Source organism: Carassius gibelio, chromosome B7 (assembly GCF_023724105.1).
Source record: "Carassius gibelio isolate Cgi1373 ecotype wild population from Czech Republic chromosome B7, carGib1.2-hapl.c, whole genome shotgun sequence".
In the NCBI taxonomy this organism is placed as follows: Eukaryota; Metazoa; Chordata; class Actinopteri; order Cypriniformes; family Cyprinidae; genus Carassius; species Carassius gibelio.
The window spans coordinates 18,246,735-18,268,548 of NC_068402.1; the positions used below are offsets into that span (position 1 = coordinate 18,246,735).

The 21,814-nt window shown below is 38.3% G+C and overlaps 2 protein-coding genes across 4 annotated transcripts in view; one reads left to right on the forward strand and one right to left on the reverse strand.

Moving 5' to 3' along the window:
* The first annotated feature begins 689 nt into the window (after window positions 1–689).
* On the forward strand, window positions 690–9,116 carry LOC127961584 (bromodomain-containing protein 7). Its single transcript, XM_052560757.1, has 17 exons — window positions 690–849; window positions 1,587–1,774; window positions 1,869–1,992; window positions 2,110–2,167; window positions 2,896–3,040; window positions 3,229–3,339; window positions 3,591–3,775; window positions 5,040–5,151; window positions 5,307–5,382; window positions 5,464–5,571; window positions 6,033–6,168; window positions 6,347–6,458; window positions 6,614–6,670; window positions 7,904–8,000; window positions 8,299–8,442; window positions 8,701–8,844; window positions 8,972–9,116. Exons 1-17 carry the CDS (start codon window positions 798–800, stop codon window positions 9,007–9,009), a joined length of 1,887 nt encoding a protein of 628 aa, XP_052416717.1. The 5' UTR covers window positions 690–797; the 3' UTR covers window positions 9,010–9,116.
* Window positions 9,117–10,090: 974 nt separating this feature from the next.
* adcy7 (adenylate cyclase 7) overlaps window positions 10,091–21,814 on the reverse strand; it is a 50,018-nt gene continuing 38,294 nt past the window's right edge. For 2 of the 3 annotated variants that reach the window (XM_052560754.1, XM_052560755.1), the window contains exons 17-26: window positions 20,407–20,544; window positions 20,210–20,302; window positions 19,727–19,905; window positions 19,273–19,384; window positions 18,975–19,178; window positions 16,059–16,205; window positions 15,378–15,482; window positions 14,245–14,359; window positions 11,491–11,615; window positions 10,091–11,382 (exon numbers count right to left, since the gene is read on the reverse strand). In XM_052560754.1, coding sequence (XP_052416714.1) covers window positions 11,236–11,382; window positions 11,491–11,615; window positions 14,245–14,359; window positions 15,378–15,482; window positions 16,059–16,205; window positions 18,975–19,178; window positions 19,273–19,384; window positions 19,727–19,905; window positions 20,210–20,302; window positions 20,407–20,544 — 1,365 coding nt within the window. In that variant the 3' untranslated portion in view covers window positions 10,091–11,235. The remainder of the gene's footprint in view (window positions 11,383–11,490; window positions 11,616–14,244; window positions 14,360–15,377; window positions 15,483–16,058; window positions 16,206–18,974; window positions 19,179–19,272; window positions 19,385–19,726; window positions 19,906–20,209; window positions 20,303–20,406; window positions 20,545–21,814) is intronic. The other variant, XM_052560756.1, reaches the window with a different exon arrangement.

Below are 21,814 nucleotides of genomic sequence, written 5' to 3' on the forward strand. Positions count from 1 at the left end.
TAATACACAGGCCTAAACTTTATCATAAACTTGTACTTAACAAAGACCATAATAGGCAGGCTATATTTTGCTGTCCTGTATGCTTTTTTGCTTACTTATAACTACAAACTTAATTCAAACTTCGGCACCCAGTACTGGCTTGGAAATGCAAGGAATGCACACAATGAATGTACGACAATAGAAGCTGAAACATTGTGTTATAATTGGTAAAATAGGGAAGTGCAGTTTATTTACATTTGTTCTCCGCATTTCCTGCATGCAGTTCAGATGAAAAGAATTGAGTAAGATTTAGTTATTTGAGTCTTATTGTTTTGGTATTCCAGAAATCCATGCATAATCTGCCACAAAAAGACAGCAAACACACATAGTGACTCACATGTCATGGATATCAAAATGTCACTGTATTAGTTGTACCATGGTGCCTCTTAGTGGTATTAAGTAGTATTTTAGTAGATATTTTCCTTTGTTTATATGTATGCTTTATATACATTTACTGTATTAACATTACATGTAATAGGCTACCAGTCTGCTACTCATTCATTGACAGCATCAGTCCGAGTAGTTAAACATTTATATTTTAACTCTGTCGTTGTCGTACTATATTTAACTATTTATTGAGCTGCAGTCGGAGACAAACGAAGACAAACAAATTGAATGGCCTGTAGCCTGTAGTTCACGCCGCCGAGCGCTAGGCGCCGCTGTTTGAATCCTGGAGCTCCGTAGAAGGCGCTCCGACACGAAACAAAGAAGCAGACTGCTCAAGCACTGACCTGACTGAACCGCCAGCTTTACTTTAAATGATGGGCAAAAAGCACAAGAAACACAAATCAGAGAAGCACACACACGATGGTAGGTCACTCAAGATTCATTCACCAAGCTGGAGAATATTTGACTAGCGTTATAGACTGAAAGCCTGCTGTAAGGTACATTATAACCTCAGATGAGCTTGTGAAGCACTTATCGGACTGATGCTGTCAGGGAATAAGTAACAGTCTGATATTACATGTTTACAACGTGATATTAATACAGTAAATGTACCGATTTGAGACGGTTTATAAAGACTAATGTAATGTGTGATTTCTCATTAGATTTATTTAAAGGCTAACACACTGGCTAACATTTGTTTTGCTCCGGAAAACAGCAGCTTTTGCTAAAAACATAAGATTAGTAAAGTCAGCACCAGAATCAGTTTTAGACTGTTTTCCATAAATGTCTTAAATGTAATTCCAACTAGAACCAGTTGAAAATACATTGAGCATCACGCGTTGTAATGAACAATAATAATCAAACAATTATTTTGATTTGTTATGTGTGTTTAAAAGATAGTATATTTCAAGCTCCTCTCAAAAGAGACAATTATTTGTTAATGCTAAAATCGGCAACAAAATAATATATCTTAATATGATAAAAGGTTTCCCTAGTTGGGTTTTGTAACAGAAGCCAGTTAAAGAGACACAGGACATACCAGGACTTCAAATCAGATTCAGTTTATACATTTTGATAATGAATGGGACAGCATTACAATATTGTTGTATTAAATAACAATATTAACATTAGGCAACTCACTTGTGTGTCTGGTCTTTCAGAGCGTCCTCTGAAGCTGGTGTTGAAAGTGGCTGGGAATGAGGTCACCACCGGCAGCCCTAGCCTCGAGAGCGTTTACGACGACTCTGTAGATTACGACAAACACAAAGACAAGAAAAAGAAGAAGAAAAAGAAGGACGAGAAGGACAGAGCCAGTCCTCCAGTGTCACCGGCTGACAAAAAGAAAAAGGTCAGATATGAATGAATACTGTGTTTTAGTGCTTTACTTGTTTTGTTTACTTGCTAACAACATCCTCATCTGTGTGATGTGTTATGTTTTATAGATGACCAAAAAAAGGAAGGGCCCAGACTCTGTGCATCCAGACTGGGATGAGCAGAGCAGAACTCCAGCTCGCTCCGACGTGTCCCAGGACAAGCCCCTCACTCCCTCACTTGCCAGAATGGAAGGTAGAGCTGTGCACCCTTTCATGGTTTAGAGCTGATCTGTTCTAATGATGTTGTTTTGAAGGTCTGTGTGCTTGTGCTGATTATCTGTGGTTATTATGGCTTTTTGTAATTCCTCAGAAAAAGAGCAGACGCCTCTACAGGAAGCTCTGAGTCAGCTCATTCGACAGCTCCAGAGGTAGGACTGAACCTGGATAACCCGTCCACAATCTATTTAGACTGGGTGTAGATTCATATGTTACTAAAGTGCACTGATATTCAAAGATTTTGAATTTAGTAGGATTTTTTTTTGTCTCTTATATCAAGAACACTGTAAAAACAGTAATATTGTAAAAAAAAAAAAAAAAAAGGAACTCTTCTATATGAATATATTTTTAAATATAATTTATTTTTGTGATGGCAAAGCTAAATCTTCAGCAGCCATTACTCCAGTCTCCAGTGTCACACGATCCTTCAGAAATGAATCTAATTTGCTGTTTATAAAACATTTATTAGTATTGTCAGTGTGGGAAACTGTTATTCTGCTTAATATTCTTTTGTGGAAAACATAAATAATTTTTTTTTAATTCTTTGGTGAATAAAAAGTTTAAAAGAACAGCATTTTTATTTAAAATATAAATCATTTGTAACATTATACACACATTTACTGTTACTTTTGATCAATTGATCCTTGATGAATAGAAGTATTATTAAAAAAACAAAACAACATACAGTAAGTTATTGATCCAAACCTTTGAAAGGCAGTCTATATCCTACAACTTTGAAATCGTTCTCTAACACAAATTACCTGCAAAATTAGTCTTTATCTGAGTACCTTATCGGACATGTGTTGTGGGTCTTATACTGCGGCTTATGATCATAATCCTGTCTATAATTATGAAAGCTGTTGGCTGCTGTTTACTGCAGGAAGGACCCAAGTGCGTTCTTCTCGTTTCCTGTGACAGACCTGATCGCTCCAGCGTACTCTCTCATTATAAAGAGACCCATGGACTTCAGCACTATGAAGGAGAAAGTGAAGAAGGAGCAATACCAGTCACTTGAGGAGCTCAAGGTAATATGATGATCGCAGCTGTTACCAGGACACAGATGATTGAATATGCCAGCTGCTTTCATTTGCAGAGACTAGAAGATTTGAATCAGTCATAGAACATTTGAATATGGATGAAGGTCATTTAGAGGAAAATATATCTTGTTCATTTTGACAAAATAGTTGACTATTCTGTACTGTTCCTCCCACAGCTGGATTTCAAAGTGATGTGTGAGAATGCTATGATCTACAACAAACCAGAGACCATTTACTACAAAGCTGCAAAGAAACTCCTTCACTCTGGAATGAAGATCTTGAGCACAGTGAGTTGGAAAAAACCTGAACAATTGTGTCGGAACTTGTATTGGATTTAGAAAGTATTGAGTTGGTATGGTTTGTGAAACCAGACGTGTTTTCACAGCAGAGGGCACTGGTGTGCTGCGTACAGTATGATCTTATCGCTAGTGTGGTTGGAAGAAAGTTGTACCTCTTCAGTTATACATATTCAAATCCATCAAACTGACAAAGTTGGAAATCTTGCACATATGGAAGTGAACTGTGTGTGTGCTCTTAGGAGAGACTGGGCAGTTTGAAACAGAGCATCGAGTTCATGGCTGGCCTGCAGACATCCAGCAGGCATTCAGCAGAAGATGGAGAGGATGAGGGCGGGACATCAGACGCTGCCAAAGAGAACTCCTCTGTTATGGACACAAGTGACAACTCCCAATCACCCCGTGTCGGGAACAAAGATAGGCCAAGGTATGAATAGTGTGCTTCCGTTTTTTTCTGCTTATTATCTAGGACTAGTTTGTCTAGAACCGTGGTGGCCAAACTTGTTCATTGAGGGCCTCTGACCTGGAAAGTTCAGCTCCAAGCCTAGTTGAACACACCTGAACCAGCTAATCAAGACATTCTGATTCTCTAGAAACTTCCAGGCCATTTCACATTAATAGTTTTATTTCATAACTGGTGTAAACAGGCCTTAATCCTGCCTTATCATCAAAGGTTGAGAGTTTGGAGAAAATTAATTTTGTCTTTTATGTCTGTCTCAAAGTGTGTTTCTTGTGACACCACCTCCCTCGGAGGCATTCTAGATAAACCTAGGTAAAATGAGGTTACATTTTCTCCACGTGGAAACGTATATCTGAAATATTCCCTGCATATGGACATCAAAACAAATATATTCAAACAGAAAAGTTATTACATTATTTCACAATATTACTATTTTATTATGTTTTAACCAATTAAATTCGGCAGTGGTGAAAAATATGAGATTGTTTAACAAATTACAAAAAAATTAAAATAAAGAAAAAAAAAAAAGAAGATAATGTTAAAGTTAATTTCGGACCCTTATCTTGGATATTAAATGGCTGCCATGACAGAGAATTGATTCCAGTGGTTATTTATCATGGTAGCCTGCCTGGAACAAGGAGCATGACTGTACATACATGAGTGATACAGTCAGTAAAATGCTTCCTTTCAGCTTTTGTTGTTTTGTTTTCTAACTGTGCAGCAATTCACAATGGCTTTGGATCTGCATTCAGGGCTTCTGCTGCTGTATTGAAGCCAGTGAGACATTCCAGGATGTTGCCGGGGTGTTTGTTGGCGTTCTCTGTTTTACTCTCTCTTTTTGTTGCTTGCCAGTGCCTACGTAAATCGGCTTGGCTGCTGCAGTGACCAAGAGTCTTGGAATGCTTAAACATGTTGTGACTTGTAGGCCATCTGTAGCGCACGAGCTGCACGCTCTTTAAACACACACACTCTGTAGCTTTTCAGGGAGGATGACTCCTCTTCCTGCACACTACTCCACCGGGCCGGGTAGCAGCTTGACAACAGACCACACATTGATCTATTATGACATCACTTTTTATAATTTATCCAATCGCCGCTCTGACTGCAGAGCTAATTATAGACTTATAATTCATTGAAGAAATGATGTGGCTCATATGTGCGGGGTTTATTCACTTTGAAGGGGTATATATATATATCCAGAATTGCATCAGTGTTTGAATTGTTTGTGTAGCAGGGACAGTAAAGATGATGCTAAGAGCCAAGCAGAGAAAGAGCTGGAGGAGATCAAGAAGATGGTTGAGGATTCTGAAGGGAAACTCTCAAACAGAAGCCTGCAGTGTGAGGTAAGAGTACAAGACCAGATCAGATGAAGCATGTGTTATTGTACATCCCTCAAATGTGAGCTCATTCACTGAGGATGTCAGATAGCCGTTGATGAAGGGTCACTTTTCTTTGGGGTTGTTTTTTTTTTGTATTTATCTTATTTTTTTATGAGCAGCTGGAGTTTGAGAGGAGGAAGTCTGATGGTTCAACCACTCTGGGCATTGTGAACCCCGCCGACCTGAGCGCTGGAGGTTTGTCACAATGAGAGTTCAAGAAAACAAGTTTGACGTACGTTCAATACAAGTGTACAGTTCATCATGTCTCCATGTTAGATCCAGGATACTGCCCAGTCAAATTGGGCATGATGGGAGGGAGACTGCAGACTGGAATCAACACCCTTCAGGGTTTCAAAGAGGACAAGAGAAACATGGTCACTCCAGGTAATATATAATAACTCTCCGTTCATTTTCTCACTTCTGTGTATCAGTCTCAGCGCTCAGTACTCATATTCATTTTCCTGGAAAAACAACTTCATGGAAAAAGTGTCTCTCTCTTCTGTGGCCTTACCTTCAGTCATGTGGAGAAGATCATGGGAGCGCTGCCTTATAATCTCTGTTTGAAAACCCATAGCTCAACTGCCAGAGGAATGTAATATTGTGTGCCAGAAAAATCTAATTGTTCCTGCTTTCAATAGGAAAAAATCACTGCTGAATCAGTGGACTTAAGTTCTTACTCATATGTATTTTTATCTGTTAGCTATCTGTGGTGCTTCTAATTTTTTTTTACATATTTTTACCCTGAGTATTAGACTTCTGAGTGCCATTTGTTCCACACCACGCTACTGAAGTTCACTGAATCTGTAAAAGTCCCCACATGCCCATCTCTCTCTCTGTCTTTGCAGTTGCCTATATGAATTACTGCCCATTCAGCTCATATGCTCCTACATATGACTCCAGTTTTGCCAATATCAGCAAAGAGGACTCTGATCTCATTTACTCCTTCTATGGAGAGGACAGCAGTCAGCCAGAATCTGAAAGGTGTGTGTGTATAGAATCAGCCAGATAATGAAATATATCCATCGGTCGGTTTTTAGATGACTAAGCCACATGCGTTTGGGTTATTTTGTGAACCTCTCAAACAATGAAGCCCTGATTCACACTCTTCCACGGTTCCCCTTGTGTTCCACAAATGTAGTTTGGATGTGTTTATGTGTAGCATTGCAGATTACCTGGCTAAATCGGAGGAACACATGAGCAGGTTGGCAGATAATGTATTGGACGCTTTGACCAGTGGAGAGCACTCAAGACAGCTGAAAGAGACAGAAACCGTAAGAAACCTCACTACACACTCATTCATCTGCACGGCGAAAAGAACACACGATATACCACTTAAATTATATACTGTGTAATATCTATCCTTTCAACTGGACGGCTTACTCTGGATCAATTCTGGTCTTGATAGGATGATTTTTGTTCTCCGCAGGATAATGTGCCCACGGAGGAGACTGCAGAGAAAGTAGACGCAACAGATGATGCTGAGGTAAAACGCTCTCATGTCCTCAGAAAGTAATATTTCAGATGTCTAGAAGTACATACTAGTGTATAGCTCACATGAGTGGAAGTAAAGGCACAAACCTGCTATTTAAAAGCAGCGTCAGAACCACTCTGCTCTGCAGCAGCTGTGTCAACAACACCAACCAACTTTCACACTAATGGAAAGAATATTTGCCTAGACGCACACAAACACACTCCCCTGTCGGTTTTGACTTCCTCCTTCACTCACACTAATCTGTGTGTGTGAGGGTGCCGTGGACGTAGAGGGAAAGGTAATCATGAGTCGTCTATGAACATACTGTAGCATTAGTCTGTGTGTGGAAGGCCGTCTTTGACAGCGGTTCTGCTAGCATACCTTAGCAGGGTGGTGCTACCGTTCAACACTGTTTTTAGCCGTCCAAACTTCACAAATAGCATAGGTTAAAACTATGTATTATACACGAGCCAAGACAGCTGGGTTAAAGAAAGAACAAGAGGGGATTTTACGTTCTATATGTGACCCTGGAGCACAAAACCAGGCTTAAGTCGCTGGGGTATATTTGTAGCAGTAGCCAACAATTCATTGTGTGGGTCAAAAATCATTAGGATATAAAGTAAAGATCATGTTACATGAAGATATTTTGTAAATGTCCTACTGTAAATATATCAAAACTTAATTTTTGATTAATAATATGAAGCTAAGGACTTCATTTGGACAACATTAAAAGGCAATTTCTTCAATATTTTGATTATTATTTTTGCACCCCTCAGATTCCAGATATTCAAATAGTTATATCTTGGATAAATATTGTCCGATTCTAACAAACCATACATCAATGGAAAGCTTTTTTCATTCAGATGTATACATCTCAGTTTCAAAATATTATTGTGCTTCGTAAAATCTACAGAATGGAAATTAAAAATAATATGGCAGACAGAATATTAAAATAACGATTTGTGAATATAGCCATTTTATTTACTTTGTATTTGTCAAATGAACAATAATAAATCCTGTGTGTAACCGGTGCGAACAGTGAACTGAATGCAAATTCACTGTGATCTAACCCACAATAGTAAAAACAGCTTCCATGCACTTGGACTTCTCTGTGCAGTAGTTAAAATATAGATACAATAACATTCAAAAGTTCAAAAGAAAAGAAACTGGAACTTTGGTGGAAAAGACACTAATAGTATTTCTGATGTTCAATCCATGCCCACCTCTTCACGCTTGTGTGTGTAGGTTGTTGTGTCAGAGCCCAGCAGTGGTGACAGTGTGACAGCTCTTGGTTCTTTGGGTTTGAATCCTGACCTGCTTCCTGAGAACTCCGACTCGGAAGGTAAAATCCCATTATTACATTTTTTGTTGTTTGAAATATGGATCATAATTCTTTTAGACATTTTTATATGCGATCAAACTCTTGAAATCAAGGCCCAAAGTTTTTTTTTCCTTCAATTTATTAATGAACTCTTTTCTGGAGACACATCTTTCATGTGTATTATGCTGAATGAATTCATAATGATCCTCCTCTCTCAGCAGTGGAGTGGAACACGGCACATCAATAACACATATGAACCCCTTTCCCACCTATTAAACAGACTGATTTATCACAGTGAAAATTCCTCTTCCTCCATTAGGACCAGAGCATTTCCAGCAGAAGCTGGATGAGACGACAGTGTTGCTGAGGGAGCTGCAGAAGGTTCAGAAAGAAAGACTGAGTGCTAAACAGCCACCAAACATCATCTGCCTACTGGCGCCTACTGCTAAAGAGCTGCAGCTTGGTACGTACACACACACACACACACACAAAAGATGACCTGTGATGACTGGTCCGCTGCTCTCACGCTTTCAGAGACCAGACAAACACTTATTGGAAGTGATGTTTTTTTCCTGCCTCATGAGTTTGTATTTTATCCTTACTCAAGAAGTTTTAGTGAGTCAGTATTGTGGCACATTAACACATCAGGGTTTCAGCAGCGGTTTAAAAGCAGATTTTGTACACTTTCAATAGCTTCTAACTCCCACCATCCTTCTTGCAGCGGAGAAAGTTACAGGTAACCTGGCGCAGCTGACCAGTCAGGTGACCCCTGGTGATGTGTGCAGTGTGTACGGTATCAGAAAGGCCATGGGGATCTCGCTACCTAACCATACTGCACAGGACTCGTTCATACACCTGACCACAGGTAACACTAAGCACAAGAAATATTTTGGACATTCGGCATGGTTTTTTATGAGTTTTGTTGGTGAAATAACTGTTATGACGGTGCTTAGGAAATATTTATCTAAAGGAATGTGTGTTTTGCGTTTCAGTGGGAGATATGACTGAACCCATGGAGGGAGTGTGTTGAGATCCTCCATCGCTGCAGTCGATCAGTTCTGCTTCTTCTATGTCATCCCTCAATGGTGCTGTTTCTAATTTACTTTTCTGTTTCATTAAATAAGCATCTTTTTTTGAGCATTTTGTGTTTTATTCTTAAGTTTAAAAAGTGAGTAATATAGCAATAAACAGTTAATTTAAAGGGATAGTTCACTCAAAACTGAAAATGTAAATAATTTACTAATCCTCATGTTTTGGCACACAAATTAAGTTTTTTTTTCTCATCATTTTTGTCTTTCCACTGAAAGTCCACACAACCAAAACTTAACCACTTCTGAATTCACTGAATTCACTCAAGACTTCACAAGAGCACATTTAGTTAAGGATTTGAAGGAGCACATCATAAAGCTTTTCAAATCTAGCAGATGGAAGCTCACATGTGCTTGCGAGCACAAACCTCATTCGTTCTCGTACGTCAACACGTTTAGAGTTTACATAAACCATATTTGATGTGCTGTATGTATGTGCGATTATCAATGTTTGTACTTTGTTTTTGAAGACTAATGTCGGTCTTACGGGCTTGTAATGAGATGAGGGTGAGTAAATGAACCGTAGCAGCACGGGTAGTGTTTGTAAACTTTAGAATAAAATACGAAATGGTTTGAAGATTCTTGATTTAACATGAGAGCAGTTGACAGCGGCTTGTTCTCTCGTCTAGATTCACAAATCCTATCATGCTTTGGGAGAATTATGTGTAAACCTTAAAGGAAATGAAACCAAGACCTCTGAATGTTGTTACATGTCGGCCCCGATGCTTTGATTTAAAGCCAAACTAAAGGTTTTTTGTTGTTGTTTATAAGGAATCATGGGTAATTTTAATCGCCTTCATGTTTGGCAATGCCAGATTTATATAACCTCAAATGAGAAACTTTTGCAATTACACATTTTAAATTAAAAGTAATATTCCAAGTCTGAGATCTTCAGTAAGGTTCTTATCCTCGCAGCACTGGGAAATCACGCTGATTCGTATTTCACAATGACCTCTGGAGATTTGCTACTGTGGTAAAGCAACAAATCCTAAATCTATGAAAAATTAACTTGCTATAAACATATAAAGTGTAAAATGATTTATTCTGTAGCAATGCATACAAAACAGAGCATTCCTCACAAACACTGCGGTACAGAAAGGCAGCGGAGAATCACCAAATCATGTAAATTCAGTCACTGTAACACTCTGAAAACCCAGAGAGGCGCATAAGATTTTCAATCTCAATTGAACATGTATGCCTATGGCTTCATCAGACAGACACTTCCCACTTTCACCAAGCATTCTCACAGAACAGAAGCAGAGACCGTCTACTGCAATGTAAGCGTAGATGCATGAATACATCCAACTTCAGATGAGGGAAGCCACAGAGCCATTTGGTCAAGGTCTAAGACTAAAAAAGATGAAAGCACACATTCACTTAAAGTAAACTGAATTTCCATTATTGATATTTTTTCCCGGTATATGTAAACATCTCTTAATAGTTTTCGTTTGTAGCACGTTATGAAGCTAAGGAAGGCTCATCTCCAACATTCACAATCTCAACTCAAAGGCAACAGCAAATCAACACTGCTTGTCAAGATTTGACATTCAGAACACTTGGCAGATGTTTTTTTTTTTTTTTTTTAAGAAAACAAACCAAAAAAATCAAATCATCCACCATTTTGTTGGTCCAAAAGTTGACAGAAAGATTTATATTAAGATGCATACTATTTTAAATGAGTAAAGAAATTCTAGATATCTTAACGTCTGCGGTGATGAGTTTGTGTGAGTCACGTGTTCCCTCTACCTGCAAGCCAAAACCGTCCGACCAGCTCAGTCATCCCAAATCAGTCTAAATCCAACAGGATCAAGGCCACTATGACAGCAGTACCCAGAAAGTCTGAGAGCAATACCGAGAACCAGTATTTTCCTTCACCGAGCTCAGTTTCCCATAAGAGTATCGCAAAGTTCAGCTTGTGTTCATGTGAGATGTGTGTATGCATATGCTGCTGTATGTCGGAGGGTTTCAGTTCTCCAAATGCTGCCAAAACAAACTCCAACATGTTCGAGTTTGAAAGAATGTGCAGTTCTTTAGACATGCTCTAAAGAAACAAATCCAGTAGCAATAAAACATTCTTAAATGAAAACAAAGAGATCACATATAGGTTCCGGAGTCTGTGTGTATGTGCGCGTGTGTGTTTGAAGCTGTCAGCGGCAGAGGCTTCAGTCTCAGCTCAGACCGATGCCCTGCTGTTTGCTGGAATCTGTGCACACAAAGAAGGTTTTGAGCTCTCCTTTGCCCTTCACATTGATCAGGCCACGACACTCACATGAATAGCCCAGCTTCTGCAGGACATCAGACGTCTCCTCTGTCACCTGCAACACAAACATGATCACCTTTTTATTTTGTTTTAATGATTTATTTAAAATGAGAAGAGAATCATGATCATGAGGTGAGTACTGTAAAAGTGATTCAGTGCATACCTGTATTTTACCCAGCTCTCCGGTGCTTTCCATCCGGCTGGCAACATTCACAGTGTTTCCCCAGATATCATACTGTGGTTTCCTGGCTCCAATCACCCCTGCAATCACTGGGCCATGGTTTATACCTGCACAAACAAACATGCACAGATCAGTGAACAATCTCTGCAAACATGACATTTATATGATGTTTAAAAATAGTACTACTCGTGCAGAATATTGCGTTCCCACTTGCACTTCACGAATGAGCCAAACTGAGTTCAGCATTTTCTGCAGTCTTTATTCATTTCAGTTTACTTGATAAATCTCACTAAAACATTTTGGTTTTATTCCAGTTAGCCCTAGACGGTTCTGTGTTTAGTGTCAGTGACACCACTCTTAAAACATCAAAATTGTGGCTCACAGACATAATTTGCATAGATCCACTAACTTGAAGCTAAAGAAAAGGGAACACATTCACTATTTACTACAACTTTTCCCTCAATAAATTCATATTTTGTTGCTTATTAATAGTTAGTAAGGTATTTGTTAAGTTTAGGTATTGGGTAAGATTAGGGATGTAGAGAAAGGTATTAATATGTGCTTAATTAGTACTAGTAAATGGCTAATACTCATGCTAATAAGCAACTAGTTGAAAGAGCCTAAACTAGTGTTACCAGTAGATCTAGTGAGGCAGTGAGTTTGATCCACAAGCGGCTGCTGGAATGTGCATTTCCCTTTTTCAAATAAAGTCTTTTAGATGGGATTTATGTCTGTTATTATAATTTGTATCAGATCTCTGCCACAGATGGGCGATATGCACTCAGACTCTTAAATGGAGCGTTTATGAAGTATTTCATGCCAGTTCCCGAGTGCATCTGTTACCCTGCTCAAGATGCCCAAGATCTCTCTTATGAGCTGCCTCTGTTTTCAGTGAGATTTTTAGCTACATCCTGTACATACTGGTTTCATTTTTGACCCTTAATGCAGAAGTAAAAATAGAAATATCTACGCAATACCTGGAGGTAAAGTGTTTTTCATCTTGAGTCTGACTAAATGCAAGTATTAATTAAAGCAGCAATTAAAGTGCCAAGCACACAACAGAGGTAAAATGAAGAGCTCATGAACGGTCTTTAATTAAGCAGTAAAGACCAGGGTTCTCCGAGAGCTACTTTACTGCAGACATCACGTCCAACCTTGCTTCAACACAACTGTCTCTAATTAAGTAATCCTGAACACCTTAATTAGCTGGTTCAGGTGTGTTTGTTCAGGGTTGAAGCTGAACTATGCAGTATGGTAGCTCTCCAGGAGCGGGGGTTGGAGACCCTGTTAAAGAGATTTTTGCATTTTACTAAAAAACTTTTGACCAACAAAGAAAAAGGCCTATAGGACATAGGAAAATTAGGTATAATTCGATTCAGAATGCCGTTGAAGATCTAACTAAACCAATTGTATTTTTGGCCAAACCAGTCAGAAGTTATAAGCAAAAAGGTAATTTTTTAATATCTTTTGACCAGTATGTAGCACTGTGCCAAACCTACTCATGTGCCCTCAGGTCATGCTTGTTATAACACATACCAAGTTTGGTCAGAATCTGCTGAAGTGTTCCAAAGGTATAGTCGCATATCCATTTTTGCGCAAACTTTTGTCAAATTGGTTAACAGGCTTTATGAAAATTGTGTGGTATATCAAAAAGCTTTTGATGATCTGAAGTTGATCTGAATTTGGTGAAAAATTGGACAAACCATCCAGGATGGTTCTATATTCTAAACTGCGAAAAAGTTTTACTCGTAGAAATGTACATTTTGTTATGCATTCCAAACAAGAGATTTTGCTTTTAGACCGTACGGTTCAAAAGTTATTAGCTGAAACATGAGTGTAAATGTGTCCTGTTGATGGTGCAAGAGTTTGTTAGAATCTCAAATTTTATGTGGTTAATTATGAGACTGTCCTCCATCTGTGTACCAAATTTCAGAAGTTTACTGTATGCAGTTCTATAAGATAAGATTCATAACAATTCGTTAATTTGTTTGTAAAATAGCCTACAGCATTTTACTACAAAATTCTAAATGGTCCATGCTCAAAATGGCTGACATAGAATATTGTTTGATTGGGTATGCCACTCTGAATCTAACAAAATCAATCTTGTGATTTTTGGTCAAACTGTAACAACAGTTGGTGGCACTGTGCCAAAACTACTCATGTGCTCTCAGGTCATACTTGGTATAACATGTACTAAGTTTCGTCAAAATCCGCCGATTTATTGCATTGCTATAGTGTCATTTCTGTTTTTGCATGAATTTCGTCAAATTTGTTAACGCACTTTGCTAGAACAGTTTGGTCTATTGGAAATATTTTGATAACTTTTTGCCAGAATTGTCTGAAAATGATCACACTGTCTAGAATAAGAATGAAAACTAGATTTTTCTAAAAATTCCAAATTGCGAAAAATCTTAACATTAATTTAAGTTTAAGTATGCATTCAACTATTTGCATACTCTTTCAAAATTTGCTGTGGTTAATAATGAGAGTGTCTTCTGTCTGTGTGGCAAATTTCATAACTTTCCCACAAACGGTTTTATGGGCTGCCATAGACTTCCAGAGTGGAAAAGGAGGAGGTGAAGACGGAGAAGACAATGAAAGAGAAGAAGAAGAAGACAACTAACGTATACAATATGTGCCAAAGCACTTTTGGTTATTGGCTCCTTATTCAGACTCCAAGCAATAACTGAGCAATTAACAATAAAGTGGTATTGAGGTTTCTATGATCAGACTTACCAACACGAAGCCTGAACGTGTTGAAGGAGTGTCTGTTGATGCCGTCCAGCTTGCCGATCAGAGCAATGGCGAATTCCACCATGTTTCCTATCTGAGCATTTTGCCTCTCACGGTCCTGAGGAATCAACAAAGCTCAGTCAACCAAAACTATGTAAATTATGTAGGTTGAAGGAAACTTTTGAAAAATGCTGGGTGACTAAGTCACAAGAGCTGTTCACTCTTTTCATTTTTCATAACAATACAGTCAAGGTGAATTCAAATCTTAAAGCACAAATGTGTTATTTAAATTCATAAATTATTTCAGCATGTTAACTTCTCAGCTATGTTTGCTTCACATGCTCTTATGTAAATAATATAAAAAAAAAAGAAATTCACTATAATTTCTGTTAAATCAAGAACGTGGCATTGTAATTAGATGCAGAAGTGTATACTTAGAGTGAAATAAGAAGAAATGAATCTGTCTATTTTGCGTTAAATTGTGGTAGATTGGTTAATATCAAGCTTTTGAAATGCACAGTCATATAAGATTTTTTTGCTACTTATTTTGAGGTTTAAATATTTTAATAATTGTTGCTATGTACCAGTCAGCAATCATGATGCAATACATTTATTAATAAAGTATAAAATATATATATTTTTTTAATTAATAAGTAACCATTCTAATCAGCTACTTAACTGTAATTTGATTGGAGATTTCCAGCATGCTTTACATTTACATTTATTGTGGATTGAATGAATTTATGTATTTTATTCACAAAAGTTTTTGCCATTCATTAAGTAAACCTTCTGTTTTAGTAATCCTTGAGCTAAGTCTCAGGATATGCAAATACTGTCACTGATTGGTGTACAATGACAGACAGCATACTCAAACTGCCTGCTTTCCATTTTAATAGCTACCAAATGTCAGAACTATGACAGCAAAAGCTTACCATTTAACAAAATGAACTGGTTTCTAAAACTACAATTAGCATGAGAGAGCATACCCTTTCAGTTTTTCTTGAATATTAAATACATGAGAGGTGAAGATAGTTGAGAAATGAATGCAGTGTAATTGTTTATTAATTTTACGGATTCTTGAGTTTAAATTCCCTTTGCTCTGCATGTTTACATAGTGGTATGTGGTAGTGCAGAACCTGGCTGCTTTGTTCTGGAGGTCCACTCAGTCCTGCAGCAGACATGTACGTGCTCCCGATGGTTTTAATCTTCTCCACACCACTGAACTTGGGCTTAGACAGCAACTGCAGGTAAAGAGAGGAGGGAACGGCCAAGTGGATATCAGTGTTTCTGAGCAGTAGAAATACATGCCATGGTGTTATCTTCTTACATTAAAAGACAGAGATAGAATGAGAGAATAATAAGGAGTGAAAGAAAGGGGGAAAGCAGCCATACCACACTGAATCTCAGTACTAGCAATATGTGAAGCCTGTATTTAGATCCCACTGGGTGAAACAAGTGGCTGCCGGAACTGTTGGCCTAAACATTTTTATAGTCAGTCAACCCAGGGCCTTGTTGTTGTGGTGATCACAATAACAAAGGGTGAAGTCCTGGCCCTTTCCCTGCTGACTCCTCAATCCAAAATCAGCTCACACAAAGAAGCAGTTGAAGTGATATGAGTGTGCATTTACACAACAGCTGCATTATTTCATTAAACTACCCCAGTGATAGCTGAGGTGACGCCCTTAGAGTCTATTCATATACAATGAATCATTCATTCAGGGAATGACAGGAGAATAAAGACAGTGGAATAAGGAAATCTGCGAAAAAGCGGCACAGATGCATGTACTTGGAGACATGAGACATGACATCACTCTGACCTCATCAAAGTCGGCGATGATCTCATTGAGGAGCCTCAAACACTCCAGTCCTTCTTTATTTATGTCACACTCAGTGTAGAACTCTTTGAAGTCTGGCACCGAGGCAAACATCACACATACACAGTCATATGACTTATAGTACAGGTCCTGGAGAAGAGGATCAGAGAGACACATGCAGCAAGAGGTCAGTGCTTCTGTGTCTCAATAATTCACATGATACAACAGAAACAACAAAAAATGGTTTATGACAGGACATTCACAGACTATTTGAGTATATGTGTATAGGTATGAGGAACCACAGATACATGACATGGGTGTTTTGAGTAACAGGACAAAACTCAGAAATCAGAGAGGCACAAGACTGAATGTACCGAGACACCTGATGAGTTGTTTCACAAATAAAATCTGCATATTATAACAGTAAGAAAGGGAAATAATAATCAAATTCTATACATATTGGGCTATTGTTTAAAGGGTCAGTAATATTTTTTAAAGAAATTAAAAGAAGGACATTAAATTTATATCAAAGCTGACAGTAAAGACTTGTATTCTTAAAAAAAAAAATACAAATTCTAAAAATAAATGATCTGTTTTTTTTGGGGGGGGGGGGGGGGGGGGGGCACCAAATCTGCATAATAGAATAATTATTGACAAAAATACCCTGGCAAATGGAACCAGCAGTGTGTTAAATTAACATACAATTATTTCTAGAGCATGAAAAAAAGGAAATAAGACAAAACCATTGCTCTTCTAGATAATACTACAGGTGCTGGTCATATAATTAGAATATAATCAACAAGTTGATTTATTTCACTAATTCCATTCAAAACGTGAAACTTGTATATTATATTTATTCATTACACACATACTTATATATTTCCAATGTTTATTTCTTTTAATTTTGATGTTTATAACTGACAACTAAGGAGAATCCCAAATCCAGTATCTCAGAGAATTAGAATATTGTGAAAAGGTTCAATATTGAAGACACCTGGTGCCACACTATAATCAGTTATTTAACTCAAAACACATGCAAAGCCTTTAAATGGGCTCTCAGTCTTGTTCTGTAGGCTACACAATCATGGGAAAGACTGCTGACTTGACAGTTGTCCAAAAGACCACCACTGACACCTTGCACAAGGAGGGCAAGACACAAAAGGTCACTGCAAAAGATGCTGGCTGTTCACAGAGCTCTGTGTCCAAGCATATTAATAGAGAGGAGAAGGGAAGGAAAAGATGTGATAAAAAAAAAAGTGTACAAGCAATAGTTATAACCGCACCCAGCAGAGGATTGTGAAACAAAACCCATTCAAAAATGTGGGGGAGATTCACAAAGAGTGGACTGCAGCTGGAGTCAGTGCTTCAAGAACCACTACACAAAGACGTATGCAAGACATGGGTTTCAGCTGTCACATTCCTTGTGTGAAGTCAGTCTTGAACAACAGACATCGTCAGAAGCGTCTCGCTTCAAAAAGGACTTGACTGCTTCTGATGGTCCAAAGTTATGTGCTCTGATGAAAGTAAATTTTGCATTTCCTTTGGATATCAGAGTCCCAGCGTCTGGAGGATGAGAGGAGAGGCACACAATCCATGTTTCTTGAGATCCAGTGTAAAGTTTCTACAGTCAGTGATGGTTTGGGGTGCCATGTCATCTGCTGGTGTTGGTCCACTGTGTTTTCTGAGGTCCAAGGTCAACGCAGCCATATACTAGGAAGTTTTAGAGCACTTCATGCTTCCTGCTGCTGACCAACTTTATGGAGATGCAGATTTTATTTTCTAACAGGACTTGGCATCTGCACACAATGACAAAGCTTCCAGTCCCTGGTTTAAGGACCATGGTATACCTGTTCTTAATTGGCCAGCAAACTCGCCTGACCTTAACCCCATAGAAAATCGATGGGGTTTTGCGAAGAGGAAGATGCAATATGCCAGACCCAACAATGCAGAAGAGCTGAAGGCCACTATAAGAGCAACCTGGGCTCTCATAACACTTGAGCAGTGCCACAGACTGATCTGCCATGCCGCATTGCTGCAGTAATTCAGGCAAAAGGAGCCCCATCCAAGTATTGAGTGCTGTACATACATACTGTACATGTACATACTTTTCATTTTTATACTTTTTAGATGGCCAAGACTTCTAAAAATCCTTTCTTTGTATTGGTCTTAATTTATATTCTAATTTTCTGAGATACTGAATTTGGGATTTTCCTTAGTTGTCCATTATAATCATCAAAATTAAAAGAAATAAACATTTGAAATATATCAGTCTGTGTGTAATGAGTGGATATAATATACAAGTTTCACTTTTTGAATGGAATTAATGAAATAAATTAACTTTTTGATGATATTCCAATTATATGACCAGCACCTGTATACTAACATTTCTTGAAAAATGCAGATCAGGGAGGAACAAAAATCTTTGTGAATAAAAACTCACAAATCACAATTATTACTTCAGGCCTATTTTCTAACCTCATTTTTAAAAATCTTTCTTTATTATGGTTTGGTTCAGTATGGACTGTGGTAGAAAATGGTTGAGAGGGTTACTATAAAACACAGTGTGGGAGGTCTGGTATTTTCAGTATAGTGTACAGTATGATCTTGGAATGGTATTGCATGATATTATTTTGTGTGGTTTATGGCAATGTTTCCCAACCTTTTTAATCTAATGCACTGCCACAGCCCTCTTACAAACATTCATCTTATGCATATTATGAAAAGATCTGCAGAACCATGAAATTATTCAAAGTTACTAATTGGAAAGAATTAACATTTGCCCAAGTGCCCTCTGGAACCGGCTTAGGTACCCCTGGTTGGGAATCACTGGTATATGTCTAGTCTTGTATGGGAGGCATGAGATTATGACATGAGACGTGATATACAGGCTCATCCCACTCATTTGAAGCCGGTTCCTACCTTGTATTTCCGGTTTAGTAAAGAGATAGTGGACAGCAGCCCCACCTCATTCTTTTTGTTCTCGCCCACGAAGAGAGCGGCCACGTGTGCAGGGAGAACATTCTCCAGAAGGAGACGGTTCAGGTTTTCGCACAGCTCGACTTCTTCCTTATCGGCCAGGTTCTTGTTCTTCAACAGGAAGTCCTGACGACAGCAGTACTCATTCTGAGAGGAAGAGAGAGAGGACAGAGCAAAGAGTGGTGTAATTCTCTGTCCTGACAGTATGGCACTGTATGTGTGTGTGGTATGAGGTGTGTACCTGGCGGGATATGAGCAGCATGGTAAAGAAGAACAGTGTGATGTAGATGCAGCTCATGAGCTGTGGGTGCTTCATAAGTCCTGCATTGCCCAGCATCAAACTGACATCCACACTACAACAGACAAACGCTGGGAATGATTATACTAGAGATGCACCAATATTACAATTCTGGCTAATACTGATCATTATTTCCATGTTAGGGCCAATACATTGATGGTATTCACATTCTATTAAGTCTAAATAAATGTTTAAAAAAAACACTGAAATCAACTGTTTTAGAAGTCCAATATGAAACATTTTCTAAAGATTGCCTTTAAGAGTGTTATTCAAATGTTAATAGATTAATTTTAAGTAAGTGTTAAATAATGGCTGATCTACATAAACATCTACTATTAAATATGCAATAATAAAAATGATATGACAATCGACTGCATGTGTGCTTATGAGAGTTTACCAGCTGTGGTTACTGTACAGCAGCCAGTTGTAGCTGCTGAAGAGATTTTCCCGAGAGTAGAAGATGATGATGTAGGAAATGGTAGAGACGATGAAGAGGTAGGCCACCTTCAGCTCAAAACTCACCCTCAAGAACACGCCACAGGCAATCAATGCCAATATACAATTATATACAGAATACTGGAAAGATAAAATCATACAGGGTCCAAATGAGTCATTTTTGTACAGTCCCCCCCCCCCTCAACAAGATAGCTATAATACTCACACAATCTCAAATCAGGGATATGTCTCATCCTCATTTACACAGATATATATATGAATATATATATATAAATAATATAATAAATAATTGAATAATTAAATAATGTTAGGCTTTGTAATGTGGATTTATAGTATTCATAATTAGCTATATATATATATATAAGTATGTCTCCATGTAGCTATCCAATTTAGCATGTGTGTTATTTATGTGGTTGCTACTCACAGGCAAATATGAAAGGTCATGTACAGTAGAATTAGGATTGATGCTGATATTTTGTTGCAGAGTGTGGCATACATTCTCTGTGTTTTTAAAATACTGTGGAGAAAGAAAAAAAAAGAAAGTTTGATGGGCAAAGATGTTAAGAGGCCAACCTACAACATATATCAACAATATTGTCTTAGCATTAAAAAAAGCATTACAAAGTTGAACATGGCGATGATGACTATGACTGCGGTGGCCACGGTTGCCAATGGGAGGCGCATAAAAGGTCTCTTAACCACTGCTTCTGAAAGAGCCGAGAGCCACGTACATGATTTTAACTTCTCTGGAAACATCCTCTGAAAAATAGAGAAAGAAAGAAAAAACAGCTGTTAAAAAAAAGGCAGAGCTGGATTTGACCTGAGCAAAAGCTCAAGGTTACGGAAGCCAGAATGTGTTGGAAAAAGCAACAGTGGGGCAGAGAGGACACTGGGAGGGACACTGTGTGTATGTCGCAGTATGTATATGTATTTATGTTTGTGACACTGTAACAAATGTCAGTCTGTTTTTAGTTATTTCACATTCCAGTATAAGTCAGTGCCAACAATGGACACAGCATATGACATTCTCCACATTACAGCACTGTACACAGCAACACAGAGGCTCTACATGCTCCAACATCTATAAAACCACAGGGGGGTGAACCTTTATTGTGTTAGGCACACAAAACTACCCCAGAACCCGTTAGACCAACTAATGCCGCCTTTCCACCACATTCCACCGAACTTTACCCAGGACCTAGGGACTTTGGCCTGGTACTCGGTGTGTTTCCATCGCAGGAACCAGGAACTAAATAAAGTTCCGGGTAAAAAAAATGCCCCTCAGAAAGTCCCTGCTGGCGAGGTGGTACTTTTTCAAAGTTCCGGAACTTACGGGGTCGGGACTTTGGCGCTAAACATCCTGATTGGTTGAGTTCATGCTGCATTGGTTGAGTTCAACCACCATTTATTCGGATCAACATTTTCAAAATATTACTTTTATTGTGTCATGAAATGTCATTTTAAAAGTATTTCAGGCGAGAATGTAGTTGTTTAAAACACAAATCTGTGGTTTGTTTATAAAGACGGCGCCTATTTAAAAATGTGTTTTGCCGATCTGAGAGACGGTCAGCTCCACGCAATCAGCGAGAGCTCAGTGATCATCTATCTGACGAGAAGCAGCCTCTCCTCGGATAGACCTTCTGATATGTTCCGCTGGCTCTGATGTCTCTTTAGTGGTTAAACATAAAATATAATTCAGCTGCAGGGTAAATCTAACAGGTTATCTTTGGTCTGTATTCAATTTATGTTAAAATGAAAATAAAAAAGCTAATTTATATAATATTTCGTTTCACTGTAATGGCTGTATATATACACATATCCCTGAACTAACATTTCTGCAGCTGTTATTATGTTTAAATTAAAACGAAAGGAGGCAGTTGTATTTGATATCCTTTTTTGTTTTATTGTAAATAAAGTAGCCATGGTCGGCTGACTGAAGTTATCAAGTACGCTGCTGTTTGCAGATTTACCGGTCTTGCGTCGTCACATACTTTGTATTGAGAAAAGTTCCTGGTACAAATGTTCCGGG